Below are 15,173 nucleotides of genomic sequence, written 5' to 3' on the forward strand. Positions count from 1 at the left end.
AAAAGAAATGGAGAGATACATGAACTGCCTGAAAAAGAATTAAAAAATAATTGTTTAAGGAAGCTCAGCAAACCTCAATAAAATAGAAATAATTCAGTGTATTCTGGAAAACAATAAATGACCAACATGAGAAATTTAACAGATTGAAATTATTAAAAAAATCAAAAATTCTAGAGCTGAAAAATTTAATGAATAAAATGAAAAATGCAATAGGGAGCATCCATAGGAGCACTGATCAAGCAAAATAATTGTACTTGAAAACAGATTTCTTCCATAGTTAGAGGAGGAAAAAGAAGAATGAAAAGTAATGGAGAAAGCTTACAGGATTTATAGGACAGCATCAAAAGTACAAAAAGTTGAGGTATAGAAGTTCAAGGAGAAGAGAAAGACAAACGGTTACAAAGCTTATTTAAATAACAACAGAAAGCTTTCCAAATCTGGGGAAAGGTATAAATAAGTACAGGAAGATCAAAAGTTCTAATCAGATTCAATCCAAATAAGACTACATCAAGACCTAATTAAACTGTCAGAAATAAAAGAGGATTCTGAACGCATCTAGAGAAAAGCAAATCACATATAAGGGAGTTCCAAAAATGCTAGCAGCAGACTTTTCAGCAGAAACTTTGTAGTCCAGGAGAGACTGGGGTGACATGTTCAAAGTGTTGAAGGAAAAAAACCCTGTCAACCAAGAATACTGTATTCAACAATTCTGTAATTCACAAATACAGACATACAGACTTGCCCAGACAAAGCTAAGGGAGTTCATCACTACTAGATATGTCTTAAAAGAAACACTAAAGGAAGTTCTCCAAGTTGAAATAAAAGGATGCTAATTAGTAACATGAAAGTATAAAACTCACTGGTAAAAGTCCACAGTCAAGTTCAGAATTAATACTGTAATTGTTGTGTGTCAATAATTTATATCTCTGGTATGAATGTTAAAAGACAATTAACAATAGTGACAATAATTTGTAAAGGGATGTCTTCACTGTTGAGTTCTACCAAACATTTAAAGAAAGATTAATGCCAGTCTGTATTAGTCCGTTTTCATACTGGTACAAAGAACTCTCTGAGACCGGGTAAACTATAAAGAAAAGTTTAATTGACTCACAGTTCTGCATGACTGGGGATGCCCCAGGAAACTTATAATCGTGGCAAAAGGTGAAGAGGAAGCAGGGCACATCTTACATGGTGGCAGGAGAGAGAGAACAAGGGGGGAAGTGCCACACTTTTGAACTATCAAATCTTGTGAGAACTCACCATCACGAGAGCAGCGTGGAAGAAAGCACCCCCATGATCCAATCACCTCCTACCATGTCGCTCTCTCCACACATGGAGATTACAGGTCGAGATGAGATTTGTGTGGGGACACATAGCCAAACCATATCACGATTTTTTCTCAAACTCTTCCAAAAAATTAAAGAGGGAATACTTCCAAATTTATTTTATGAGGCTAGCATTACCTTGATACCAAAGCCACAAAAGGACACTAGAAGAAAAGAAAATCACAGGCCAATGTCCCTGATGAACATAGATGCAAAAATCCTGAACACATAATAGCAAACTGAATTATATAGCACATGAAAGGATCATTCATCCTGATCAAGTGGGATTTATTTCAGGGATGCAAGGATGGTTCGACATAGGCAATTTTTTCTTTTTTTTTTTTAGGTGGAGTTTTGCTCTTGTCACCCAGGCTGGAGTGCAATGGCATGATCTTGGCTCACTGCAACCTCTGCCTCCTGGGTTCAAGCAATTCTCCTGCCTCAGCCTTCTGAGTAGCTGGGACTACAGGTGCACGCCACCATTCCCGGCTAATTTTTGTATTTTTAGGAGAGACGGGGTTTCTCCACATTGGCCTGGCGAGTCTCAAACTCCTGACCTCAGGTGATCCACCTGCCTCAGCCTCCAAAGTGCTGGGATTAGTGGTGTGAGCCACCATGTCTGGCTAACATATGCAAATTAATAAAGGTGATGCACCACACTAACAGAATGTAGGGTGAAAACCCTGTGAACATCTCAATAGATGCAGAAAAATTATTTGAAATAATTCATTAACCTTTTATGATAAAAACTCTCAACAAATTCGGAAAAGAAGGAATGTATTTCAACGCAATAAGGGCTATATATTTCAAGCCCACAACTGACGTCATACTCAATGGTAAAACAGGAAAAGTTGAAAGCTTTCACTCTAAGATCAGGAACACAGCAAGGGTACCCACTCTTACCACTTCTAATCAGCATAGTACTGGAGGTCCTAGACAGAGCACTTTGACGAGAAATAAATAAAAGGCATCCAAATTGGAAAACTGGAAGTTAAATTGTTCCTGTTTGTAGATGACATGGTTTTAAATAATATGGAAAACCCTAAAGATTTCACCAAAAGACTGTTATAATAAATAAATTTAGTAAAGTTGCAGAATACAAACTCAACATTAGAAAACCAGTAGTGTTTTTATATACTAACAATGAAGTACCTGTAAAAGAAATAAGAAAACAGTTTCATTTATAGTAGCTACCAGAAAAATAAAATACTTGGGAATACATTTAACCAAGGAAGTAAGAGACCTGTATACTGAAAACTGTAAAACATTGATGAAAAAAATTGAAGACAGAAATAAATGGAAACATTATATGTATTCATGGATTGAAAGAATTAATATTGTTAAAATGTCCATACTACTTAAAGTGATCTACAGATTCAATGCAATCCGTATAAAAATTCCAAGGATTCTTCACAGAAATAGAAAAAGCAGTTCTAAAATTTGTATGGAACCACAAAAGACCCCAGATAACCAAAGCAATCTTGAGCAAAGATAACAAAGCGGGAGGTATTACATTACTTGACTTTAAAACACACTCCGAAGCTATAGTAATCAAAACAGCATGATACAGAAACAAACATATAAACCATAGAACAGAACAGAAAGCCCAGATATAAATACATGCATTTATATTTAACTGATTTTTGACAAAGGTGCCAATAATACATGATGGGGAGAGGACAGTTTTCAATAAATAGTGTTGGGAAAACTGGATATCTGCGTAAAGAAGAATGAAGTTAGATCCTTATCTTACCTCATATAAAAAAAAAAAAAAACTCAAAGTGAATTAAAGATTTACATGTAAGACCAGAGAGTCTAAGACTGCTAGAGAAAAGTAGGGAAAAAGTTCTATGACACTAGTTTAGGCAGTGATTTTTTTTTTTTTTTGGATATGACTCCAAAAGTACAGGCAACAAACATGAAAATAGACAAATGAGAGTACATCAAATAAAAATCGTCTCCACAGCAAAGGAAGCAATCAACAGAATGAAGAGACAACCTACAGAATGGGAGAATATATTTCCAAACCATACATCTGATAAGGGGTTAATATCTAAAATAGGAAGCCAAACAACTCAATGGCAAGAAAACAATGCAATTAAAAAATGGGCAAAGGATCTGAATAGACATTCCTAAAAGGAAGATAGACAAATAGCCAACAGGTATATGAAAAAAGGCTCAGCTTTTCTAATCATCGGCTCAACTTCTCTAATCATCAGGGAAATGCAATTAAAACCACAATGAGCTATCACCTCACACCTGTTAGAATGGGTGTTATAAAAAAGACAAAAGTGTTGGTGAAGATGTGAGAAAACAAAATCCTAGTATGCTATTGTGGGAATATTAGTATAGCCATTATGGAAATCAATATGGAAGTTCCTCAAAAAATTAGAAGTAGAACTACCATATGATCCAGCAATCCCACTACTAGGTGTATAGTGAAAGGATGTGAAATCAGTATGTAGATATTGGCATTCTCATGTTAATTGTAAATTGCAGCACTATTTACCATAGTCAAGATATGGAATCAGCTTAAGTGTTCACCAATTGACAAATGGATTAAAAAAAAGTGGTATATTTACACAGTGGAATACTATTCAGTCTTAAAAATGATGCAAATCCTTTTGTTTGTCACCACATGGATGATAAAATGTTAAGTGAAATAAGCCAGGCACAGAAAGAGAAATACCATATGATCTCACTTACATGTGGAATTTAAAAAAGTTCCACCTGCAGAAGTAGAGAGTGAATGGTGTTTATCAGGGACTGCGAGGTTTGGGGTCAAGTGGGGGTCCAGGAGGATGGTTGGAGGAGATGTTGGTCAAAGGGTACAAAATTTTATTTAGATACAAGGAGTAAGTTCAAAAGATCTATTGTACAACATGGTGATGATAATAACAATGTATTTCTGAAAATGCTGCTATGGACATAGGTATGTACAAGTTTTATGTGATCGTATGTTTTCATTTCTTGTGAGTATAATGTAGGCATGGGATTGTTTGGTCATATGATAACTCTGTATTGAACATTTTGAGGGGCTGCTGTTTTCTAAAATGACTGTACTATTTTATATTCACAACAACAAATATATGAGGATTCCAATATTTCTGTATCCTCCCCAGTACTTGTTATTATCTGTCTTTATTACAGCTATCCTAGTGGGTGCGAAGTAATACCTTATTGTGGTTTTGATTTGCATTTCCCTGGTGGCTAATGATGTTGAATATTATTTAAATAATGTGGCTTATTGACCATTTGTATATCTTCTTTGGAGGAAAGCCTCTTCAGATACTTTGAAGCCTATGTAATTTTATGCTTTTTTTTTTTTTTTTTTTTTGAAGCAGCTTTGGGAGAACATGAAGTTATAACCAGTACATTCCACTTTTTTCATTTCAGAAGTAGCTATCTCATGATACCCATAGGCATCTCTTTCACACTTTCTTTGGGAGTCTACTCAAATGTCACCTTCTTAGCATTTCTTGATTATCCTCTCTAAAGAGGCACTCTGTTTCCTTTTTTACCCTATGTTATTTTTCTACAGTGTACTTATCACTCTCTGATGTTGTAGTTAAGTTTTATTTGTTTACATTGTTCCCCAGTGGGATGTAAGCTAATTGAGGGTAGTGACCTTGTTTTGCTCACTTGGCATACAAGTAGGGCCTCAGTAGATACTGTCTGAATGGATGAATGAATAAATGAATGTGTGAAAGGACTAGGCTCTGGAGTCTGCCACTCATTAGTTTTGGGATCTCTGGCAAGTTATTTAACCGTTTTTCAGATTTAAAATCTTCATCTGTAAAACCTTAGTAGTAAGAGTACTTATGTCATTGGGTTGTTGTGAGGATTAAATCAGTTGGCATGTGGAAAACAGTAAACACCATGCCAGTACTCTAAGGAAAAAAAAACAAAACTATTTTATCTTTTTCTTTGCTTTTGGCGTTTTACATAGACTTTTGTGAGTTTGCAAGGAATATGTGTTTGCCTTTTAAAGGACTCATGTAAACTAGAGTTTTTTTTTTTCTTTTTTTTCTAGGGAATGCAGAGAGCAACCAATGTCACCTACCAAGCCCATCATGTCAGCAGGAACAAGAGAGGTCAGGTGGTGGGGACCAGAGGTGGCTTTCGTGGTTGTACAGTTTGGCTAACAGGTATGGTCGAGAGAGAGAAAGCAGTTTATTTTAAAAGCAGTGCATATAGGTAACCTTGGACTAGGCGTAAGCATATTTAAATTTTGAGCTGTGTTCTTGTATTTGGAGCATCACGACATATAACTGACATAGTTAGTAATTTTTTTTTGTTCTTTTATAGGATTGCTGTTAAATAAAGGTAAAAACCACAATGAACCTTAAAACTACTTTTTCGTAGATACAACATTAAATTCTACACACTTCTGAGTGCAAATAAGATCTGGATTCTGCTCTAAGAAGCTAACAGTGAAAACCATACGTCTTAGTCTATTTTATGCTGTTATAACAGAATACCAGAGACTGGGTAATTTATATGAATAGAAATTTATTTCTCATAGTTCTGGAGGCTGGGAAGTCCAAGATTGAGGGACTAGCATCTTCTTGCTATGATTGTAATACAGCAGAAGGCATCACATGATGAGAAGGAGCAAAAGATTGAACTCACAGCCTCAATCCCTTTTATAGATGGATTATTCCATTAATGAGCGTGGAGCCCTCATGACTTAAACACCTCCGTTAGACTGCATCATTCAACACTGTTGCATTGAGGATTAAGTTTCCAACACGTGAACTTTGAGAGACACATTCAAACCATAGCATGGTATAACCAGAAAGAATGAGTGGTAAGAATTTTCACAAAGTGAATTTCTATTATTCAGCTTTTACTATGGCCTTTGATTGTTTCCCTAGAGTCTGTCTTTTGGCTTAGTCATAGCAGGCTGGTGAGTGACTGAATTGATACAGATTTTGAAGTAGCTTTAAAAATGATGGATGCTTTCACTTCTACGAATGATATTTAAAATTTTGATATATTTTGCCACATTGCCCACTAAAATTTTATCCCAGTTTACTCTCCTACCAGCAGTATGGGAGGGTGTTTATTTCCCAGTATCTTTGTCAACAGTGGTTGTTACCGGTTCTTAAAAATTTGTGCTGATTGGCAAAAAAGTTACTCTTTTGTTTTTTTAATCATGTTTCATTTTTAGACAGGTCTGTTTGTTTTTGTATGAAAGAAGATACACTCTCACATTCTGCCCATTTCCTCATTCTTAATTCCAGACAGTTGTTAAATTGTTACATTTTTATTGCCCAGGTTTATAGCACTTAATGGGTCAATAGTTGGTAGCTCACCATCAGTTCTTTTACTATGACATGTTCACTCATGAGCTCTTTATTTGAATGGTCTTAATTGTCTGTATTTCATTGTTAAATAATTTTTGCAAAATGGCCTTCCATTAGGTTCTGAACTCTTGGAGGTTTTATGTTTGAGAATGACTATCTTTTATGCCAGCTTGGCTGGGTAAAATATATATTTGGTTCATACTTTCTTGGTCTTGGAATTTTAAAAACAGTACTCTATTATCTTCTGGCATTAAATGTCTTGAAGAAGTGTGAGCCTAATCAGCTTTTTCTTTTTAGGAGCGTTCCTTTTTTCATCTGGATGACTAAGGAATTCTTATTTCTCTGTAAAAATACAGGGAAATAGAGGCTTTTGTCTTTCTCAATTAGGTCCTTATCTGCAGTTGATTTTTGTGTATAGTGTGAGGGACAGATCCATTTTCGTTTTTTTCCATGTGGATAATCATTTGTCCCAAGAACATAGATTTATGAGGGTGTCTTTTTTCTCTGATCTGCAGTGTCTGCTCTGTTTTATATCAGGTCTCCACTTACGTGTGGGCCTTCTGCTCTGTCCCACTGATATATTCGTCTGTTCCTCTGTTAATGCCACATTTCTTAGTTACTGTATTTTTATAAATCTTGAAGGACAGTGGAGTAAATCCTCTTACCTTGTTCTTCATCAGCAATGTTGCCTTTTTTTTCATTGTGACTTCCTTTTTTTTTTTGGCTCTTAGTGTTGTCTAAATCTTGTAATAGATTTAACCAATTCCCCTAAACTCTGTTGTTATTTAGTTTGCGATTGCATTGTATCTAAGATTAATTTTGGGGGAAAATTGATCTTTAGAATATTGGGTACTCTTCAACGTGGTATTTTCCATTTATTTCATCACTAATGATACTTATAAATAAATCTTATCTGATTTTTTGGTACTTGCTCTGTGGTCTAGTTTGTAATAAGTTTTCAGTCATCACCTTGCCCCCACCCTATGCCTTCCTCAATTGGGACGGGATGGCTACAGTTGGCTGGAGTTGGTATTTCCCTTCCCCCAGGTCAGTTAGGTTCCAATAAAACCTCAGCAGGTTAGGCTTTGGTTAAATAGTTTCTCCTGAGTTCAGTCCTTGTTTAAAAAAAAATCTGGTGCCCTGGTATATTTCAGAATGGAAGCACTTGGGGATTTTTCTCCAGTATTTACTGTGAGAACCTGACTGAGCTCCTGGAGGTGAAACTCACAATGTTGTGGGGACCTCCCTGTAACTAGGTTCCTTTGAAATTTTTAACTCTCAGACTTGTCCACACTGAGCCTTAATTAATTCATCAATTACAGTTTAGGTTTTTCTGTGTGACACTGGTTTACACAGTACTTTTCCCCACAGTGAGTCTCTGCTCCAGTCAGTAGTTACTCCCTGCATTTGCCTGTCTCCCCATTCAAGGGGGCAGTGGTTTGCCCCCTGTCCTCCCCTCACAGATCCAAGAAGAGTTATTCTGTTCAGGTTTTTACTTGTTCGGATGTAGTGGTGACTTTCAAACTCCTTCTGTGTGGACCTGGAAAACTTGTAGTTTTCATAAAAGTGTATTTGAAAAGAATATGTATTCCCCTGATGTGTGCAGTATTCTGTATAATAGATTAAGCTTGTCAGTTGTGGTGTCAAATCTTCTGTAGCCTTCATATATATATGTTTTTTGATAATGATGTTGGACATGGAAGTCAAGATTTGTTTTTTTCTTGCAATTCAGATGCTTAACCTGGATCTGCCCAAGCTATTGAGTGATTTTTGTATACTGTTTTGCTAGACATGTTTCACTTTTTATCACATTTTACTTTAGGGAAATTTTGTTGTTTTGTGTTTCTACATTGGTTGGTATATTAACTTCCCAAGGCTGCTATAACAAATTAACCACAAAATAGGTGGAAGAAATTTATTCTCCCACAGTTCTGGAGGCTAGAAGTTTGAAATTAAGTTTGTGGTGAGGTTGGTTCCTCCTGTAAGTGGTGAGGGAGAATCTCTTCTGTTACCGCCTTAGCTTCTGCTAGTGGCTGGCAGTCCTTGGTGTGTGGACGGATCACTCCAATCTCTTTTTGTCTTATAGCCTTGTAAGAACACCAGCTGTTGGATCACCCTAATCCAGTATGACCTCCTCTTAATTTGATTGTGTTTGTAAAGACTCTATTTCCAGATAAGGTCACCTTCTGAGGTTCTGGGTGGACATGAATATTTGGGGAACACTATTCAACCCAGTAGAGCTGGTTTCTATTCTTCAGGTATACCAGTTATCCGTATCTTAGATTTGGATTGTTTATCTTGTATTACCAGTTTCCTCTGACTGCTCTGTTGACTGTAATTATCTAAATGAAACTGTTTATATCAGTAATTCAATTTTCAACAGTGCTAATGTGTTTCAAATTAAATATGCACTTAAAACATAAATACACATGTATGTATGAACAGACACTTTTATTATAATTTAGGTTGTTTTTGTTGTGTAAAAGTTTAGAGTTTCAAACTTCTTTTTCCATGATACTTGATGCTTAATTGGTGGTTAAAAACAACAATTCAAAAGAAATAAAGAACAGCCCTTTTCACCCTAGCCACCGTCCCTTTGTTCCACATACTGTTACTGTGTAACAATTTGCCTAAAACCCAGTGTTGTAAAACAATTGCCATTTAACTTTGCTTACCATTTTGAAGGTAAGGGACTTAAAAGGGCTCAGATAGGCAGCTATGCTTAGGGCTTGCTTGGTTGTTGTCATGCTGGCCTGGGCCACAGTCATCTGAAGTTTCAGCTGGGCTGGATGGCCAAGATGACTTACTCAGATGCTGCTGGTTGTCAGCTGGGAGCTTAGCCGGCTGAGAGTGGCTGGTACACCTGTGTGGGATCACGTTAGCGTGGTGGTCTCAAGGGATTTAGTTGCTGGCTTCTCTCAAATTAAGTGACCAAAGAAAAGCTGCATAGCATTTTCTGACCTAGCCTTGGTAGTCACACATCATCGTGTCACTATTTCACTACATTCTTTTGGCTGCAGGTAAGTCCTAAGGCCAGCCCACATTTTAGGGCAGGGAATTAGTACCTCTTGATGTGACAGTAGTAAAGTCACATTGTAGACACTTGTAGGATGGGATATTCAGTTGCAGCCATCTTTGGAAAATGCGGCTGGCTACAGTCATTAATATCAGTTTTTAATGTATAAAGCAACTGACACTGTATCGATGCTCTCAACATATCCTCCTCTTCTTTTTTTTTAAAAAATTTTACTTTAAGGTCTGGGATACATGTGTAGAACGTGCAGTTTGTTACATGCCTGTGGCATGGTGGTTTGCTGCACCTGTTAACCCATCATCTGGGTTTTAAGCCCCACATGCATTAGCTATTTATCCTGATGCCTTCCCTCCCCTACCCACCCCCAGTGGGAGGCCTCCACCTCCCCGCTGATAGGCCCTAGTGTATGTTGTTCCCCTCCCTGTGTCCGTGTGTTCAGCTCCCGCTTATGAGAGAGAACATGCAATGTTTGGTTTTCTGTTCCTGTGTTAGTTGGCCGAGGATGATGGCTTCCAGCTCCGTCCATGTCCCTGCAGAGGACATGATTGCATTCCTTTTTATGGCTGCATAGTATTCCATGGTGTATGTGTACCACATTTTCTTTATCCATTCTATCATTGATGGGCATTTGGGTTGGTTTCATGTTTTTGCTATTGTAAATAGTGCTGCAATAAACATACATATGCATGTATCTTTATAGTAGAATGATTTATATTCTTTTGGGTATATACCCAATAAAGGGATTGCTAGGTCAAATGGTATTTCTGGTACTAGGTCCCTGAGGAATCACCACACTGTCTTCCACAATGGTTGAGCTAATTTACATTTCCTACCAACAGTGTAAAAGCGTTCCTATTTCTCCACAGCCTCTCCAGCATCTGTTGTTTCTTGACTTTTTAGTAATAGCCATTCTGACTGGCATGAGATGATATTTCATTGTGGTTTTGATTTGCATTTCTCTAATGATCAGTGATGTTGAGCTTTTTTTCATGTTTGTTGGCCACCTAAGTGTCTTCTTTTGAGAAGTATCTGTTCATATCCTTTGCCCACTTTTTGATGGGGTTGTTTATTTCTTGTGTATTAAGTTCCTTGTAGATTCTGGATATTAGACCTTTGTCAGATGGGTAGATTGCAAAAATTTTCTCCACATATGCAAATCAGTAAATGTAATCCATCACATAAACAGAACCAATAACAAAAACCACATGATTATCTCAATAGACACAGGAAGGGCCTTTGATAAAATTCAACATCTATGTTAAAAACTCTCAATAAACTAGCTAGTGATGGAATATATCTCAAAATAATAAGAGCTATTTATGACAAACCCATAGCCAATATCATACTGAATGGACAGAAGCCGGAAGCATTCCCTTTGAAAACCGGCACAAGACAAGGATGCCCTCTCTCACCACTCCTAGTCAACATAGTATTGGAAGTTCTGGCCCGGGCAATCAAGCAAGAAAAAGAAATAAAGGGTATTCAAATAGAAGGAGAGGAAGTCAAATTGTCCCTGTTTGCAGATTACATGATTCTATATTTAGAAAGCCCCATAGTCTCAGCCCCAAAACTCCTTAAGCTGATAAATAATTTCAGCAAAGTCTCAGGATACAAAATCAATGTGCAAAAATCACAAGCATTCTTATACACCAATAACAGACAAACAGAGAGCCAAATCATGAATAAACTCCCATTCACAATTGCTACAAAGAGAGTAAAATACCTGGGAATACAACTTGCAAGGGATGTGAAGGACCTCTTCAAGGAGAACTACAAACCACTGCTGAAGGAAATAACAGAGGACACAAACAAATGGAAAAGCATTCCAGCCTCATGGATAGGAAGAATCAGTTTCGTGAAAATGGCCATACTGCCCAAAGTAATCTATGTATTCAGTGCTATTCCCATCAGACTACCATTTGATATTCTTACAGAATTAGAAAAAAACTACTTTAAATTTCGTATGGAACCAAAAAAGAGCCCTCTCTTCTATTTTTTTTTATTCCAGTTAGCCTTCTGTACTGCCATGAATTCTTTGAAGAGCATTGGTACATTAGACTTTAGTATTTTATCTCTTGCTTTAGAACTATCTTGGTTATGACACTCGCCAAGTTGGCAAGTAATAGTGCATAAATGTATTCTTTCCTTCTCTTTGTTTACTGAGTAAATACTGTTGGTATGGAAGGTGAGTTGAAATGAGGGTGTTCTATTAAGATTAATTATATTATAAATTGGACTCCCAGGTAATTGTATCAAGGTGGTTTGTGATTGCTGATGATCTAGGAAAATGGAGGTACCTTTGTAACATTTCTTACTTTTGTCCTTTCTTTTTCTTTCCTCACCAGAAACAATTAGGGCACATGACTTTGTTTTAAAATTTGGCATGCAGCTTTAGAAAAGTGGTAATGAGAGGACAAAGTGAATTCCCAACCATGTCTGCTAATAAAATTAGTTAAGCCTTTCTGAAGTTTATCAGTGATTTCTGATACCTTTGCTCATAGATATTTCATTAAAACAAACACTAATTATGTTTGAACTGTAGGTGTTTTCCTAGGCAAGAGGTAAATCTTAAAGAGAAATACTAGATAAGAACATTACTGAGAGATTGCTTTGCATAATGAATGTATTTAATACTGTGATTACAATTGTTTATATCTCTTGAGGCCAGGAGTTTGAGACCAGCTGGAGCAACATATTGAGAATTCTGTCTCTACAAATAATAAAATAAGTTGGATGTGGTGGCATGTGCCTGTTGTCCTAGCTGTTCGGAAGGCTGAGGCATGATCTCTTGAGTCCAGGAGTTTGAGGCTGCAGTGAGCTATGCAGCCTCTGCACTCCAGCCTGGGTGGCAGAACAAGAACCTGTTTCTGGAAAAAAAAAAAAAAAAGTATTACTACATAGTTATCCTTCTAACTTTACACATGGAATCTGTTTGCACTGTTTAATTTTAGGCTTGTCTGGAGCAGGAAAGACTACTGTGAGCATGGCCTTGGAGGAGTACCTGGTTTGTCACGGTATTCCATGCTACACTCTGGATGGTGACAATATTCGTCAAGGTCTCAATAAAAATCTTGGCTTTAGTCCTGAAGACAGAGAAGAGAATGTTCGACGCATCGCAGAAGTTGCTAAACTGTTTGCAGATGCTGGCTTAGTGTGCATCACAAGTTTCATATCACCTTATACTCAGGTATGTGGTTTTTGTGCCATTGCCTTTCTGATTACATTTATTGAGAATACGGTATCAGGCAAAGCACATACTTTAAACATTGATATGTGCTTTGAGGCTAACTCTACTCCTCCCCAGCTACCATCTCTTTGTTCCTGTAACATGGGATTAAAATAACCTAAAACATTTCTATGCTGTGACTTTCTAGGTAAATCCAGTTTTGATAAAACCTGCTTTTAAAAAAGCCGTGAAGTATAACACAGTCATTGAATTCAAGCCAATGGCCAAATTATTTCAAGCTCAACTTTTCAACTTAATAAACCTATAGTGAATACTTGACAGATGTCAAACTCCAGAGAAAATCTAACATTCTTAACATGTGCCCTACCATGGCTTCTTTGCTCAGAATTTGTTGTTCTTAGCTTGCATCATAGTTCCTCTTATTTTAGAGACTGCAGCAACAATAAACCATGTTTGTGTAAATTCAGGACTACATGTACAGGTTTGTTAAATTGGTAAACGTGTGCCATGGTGATTTGCTACACAGATCATCCCATCACCTAGGTATTAAGCCCAGCATCCATTAGCTATTCTTCCTGATGTTCTCCCTCCCCACCCACAGCAGTCACCAGTGTGTGTTGTTTCCCTCCATGTGTCCATGTGTTCTCATTATTCAGCTCCCACTTATAAGTGAGAACATACAGTGTTTGATTTTCTGTTTCTGTGTTAGTTTGCTGAGGATAATGGCTTCCAACTCCATCCATGTCCCTGCAAAGGACATGATATCATTCCTTTTTTAGCTACATAGTATTTCATGATATATATATATACCACATTTTCTTTATCCAGTGTATCATTGATGGGCATTTAGGTTGATTCCATGTCTTTGCTATTGTGAATAGTGTTGCAGTGAACATACTCATGCATGTATCTTTGTAATAGAGTGACTTATACTCATTTGGGTATATACTGAGTACTGGGATTGCTGGGTCAAATGGTATTTCTGCCTCTAGATCTTTGAGGATTCACTGCAGTGTCTTCCACAGTGATTGAACTAACTTACATTCTCACCTACAATGTAAAAGCATTTCTTTTTCTCCACGAGCTCACCAGCATCTATTGTTTCTTGACTTTCTAATAACAGCCATTCTAACTAGTGTGAGGTGGTTTTCATTTGCATTTATCTAATGATCAGTGATGTTGAGCTTTTTTTCATGTTTGTTGGCTGCATGTATGTCTTCTTAAGAGAAGTGTCTGTTCATACCCTTTGCCTACTTTTTAATGTTTTTTTCTTGTAAATTTGCTTAAGTTCCTTGTTGATCCCATTGTGTAGATTGTCTGTTCACTGTGATGATAGTTTCTTTTTCTGTGCAGAAGCTCTTTAGTTTAATTAGATCCCATTTGTCAAGTTTTGCTTTTATTGCAATTACTTTTGATGTTTTTGTCATGAAATCTTTTGCCTGTGCCTGTGTCCTGAATGGTATTGCCTAGATTTTCATCTAGGGTTTTTATAGTTTTGAGTTTCACATTTAAGCCTTTAATCCATCTTGAATTAATTTTTGCATATGGTGTAAGGAAGGGGTCCAGTTTCAATTTTCTGCATATGGCAAGCCAGTTCTCCTAGCACCATTTATTAAATAGGGAATCCTTTCCCACTGCTTGTTTTTGTCAGGTTTGTCAAAGATAAGATGGTTGTAGGTATGCATATGTTATTTTAAAAAACTCAATTCATTGACTGGTGATATTGATAGTAGCTGTAGTGGTAATAATATTAACATTTATTGAACACTTAACTGTGTTCTGATAACTGCTAGAGTGCTTTTATGTGAATTAACTCAAGTAATTCTTGTCTCCTAGTGGGGAGACAAGGAAACAAAGGTGTGCATTGCCCAAGGTCACACACTATACTTGTAGAAGAGCAAGGGTTTGCACCCAGACAGCACGTCTCCTGGGCTTAGATGCTATGCTGCCTCCAAACCCCACTGGCTCCTTGACAGCTGGGACCGTGTCTTATTTGCCTTTGTAATCTTGATGCCAAGCCCGGCTCTTGGACCATATTATATGATTAGTGTTTGTTGAACAATAGCATACTCCCTTGGGAAGCCCTGATATCAGTGAATAAGCGAGTTAGTATAGAGGTGAGAGGCAGGGTCTTTGGAGTTGGAAACAAAGGGGCTGAAAATCTCAGCTCTGCCAGTTATTGCTGCTGTGGCCTTGGCCAGCACACTTAACCTCCTGCAGTTCAAGTAATGCCTACAACATAGGGTTGCTCTGAAGATTACGTAAGTCATGTATTTAAAGCCTCAGCGCAGTGCCTGGCATGTAATAACTATTCAATT

At 37.2% G+C, this 15,173-nt stretch overlaps 1 protein-coding gene across 4 annotated transcripts in view; it reads left to right on the plus strand.

Annotated features, from left to right (window-relative positions):
- Positions 1 to 15,173, plus strand: part of PAPSS1 (3'-phosphoadenosine 5'-phosphosulfate synthase 1) — a 138,546-nt gene that overhangs the window by 13,618 nt on the left and 109,755 nt on the right. For 2 of the 4 annotated variants that reach the window (XM_058432407.1, XM_058432398.1), the window contains exons 2-4: positions 5,359 to 5,473; positions 5,634 to 5,651; positions 12,620 to 12,855. In XM_058432407.1, the coding sequence (XP_058288390.1) occupies positions 5,359 to 5,473; positions 5,634 to 5,651; positions 12,620 to 12,855 (369 nt within the window). Of the gene's footprint in view, positions 1 to 5,358; positions 5,474 to 5,633; positions 5,652 to 5,996; positions 6,136 to 12,619; positions 12,856 to 15,173 lie in introns of those variants that run through there. The other 2 variants (XM_032171929.2, XM_032172099.2) reach the window with 2 other exon arrangements.

This window comes from Hylobates moloch, unplaced genomic scaffold (genome assembly GCF_009828535.3).
Source record: "Hylobates moloch isolate HMO894 unplaced genomic scaffold, HMol_V3 SCAFFOLD_2, whole genome shotgun sequence".
In the NCBI taxonomy this organism is placed as follows: Eukaryota; Metazoa; Chordata; class Mammalia; order Primates; family Hylobatidae; genus Hylobates; species Hylobates moloch.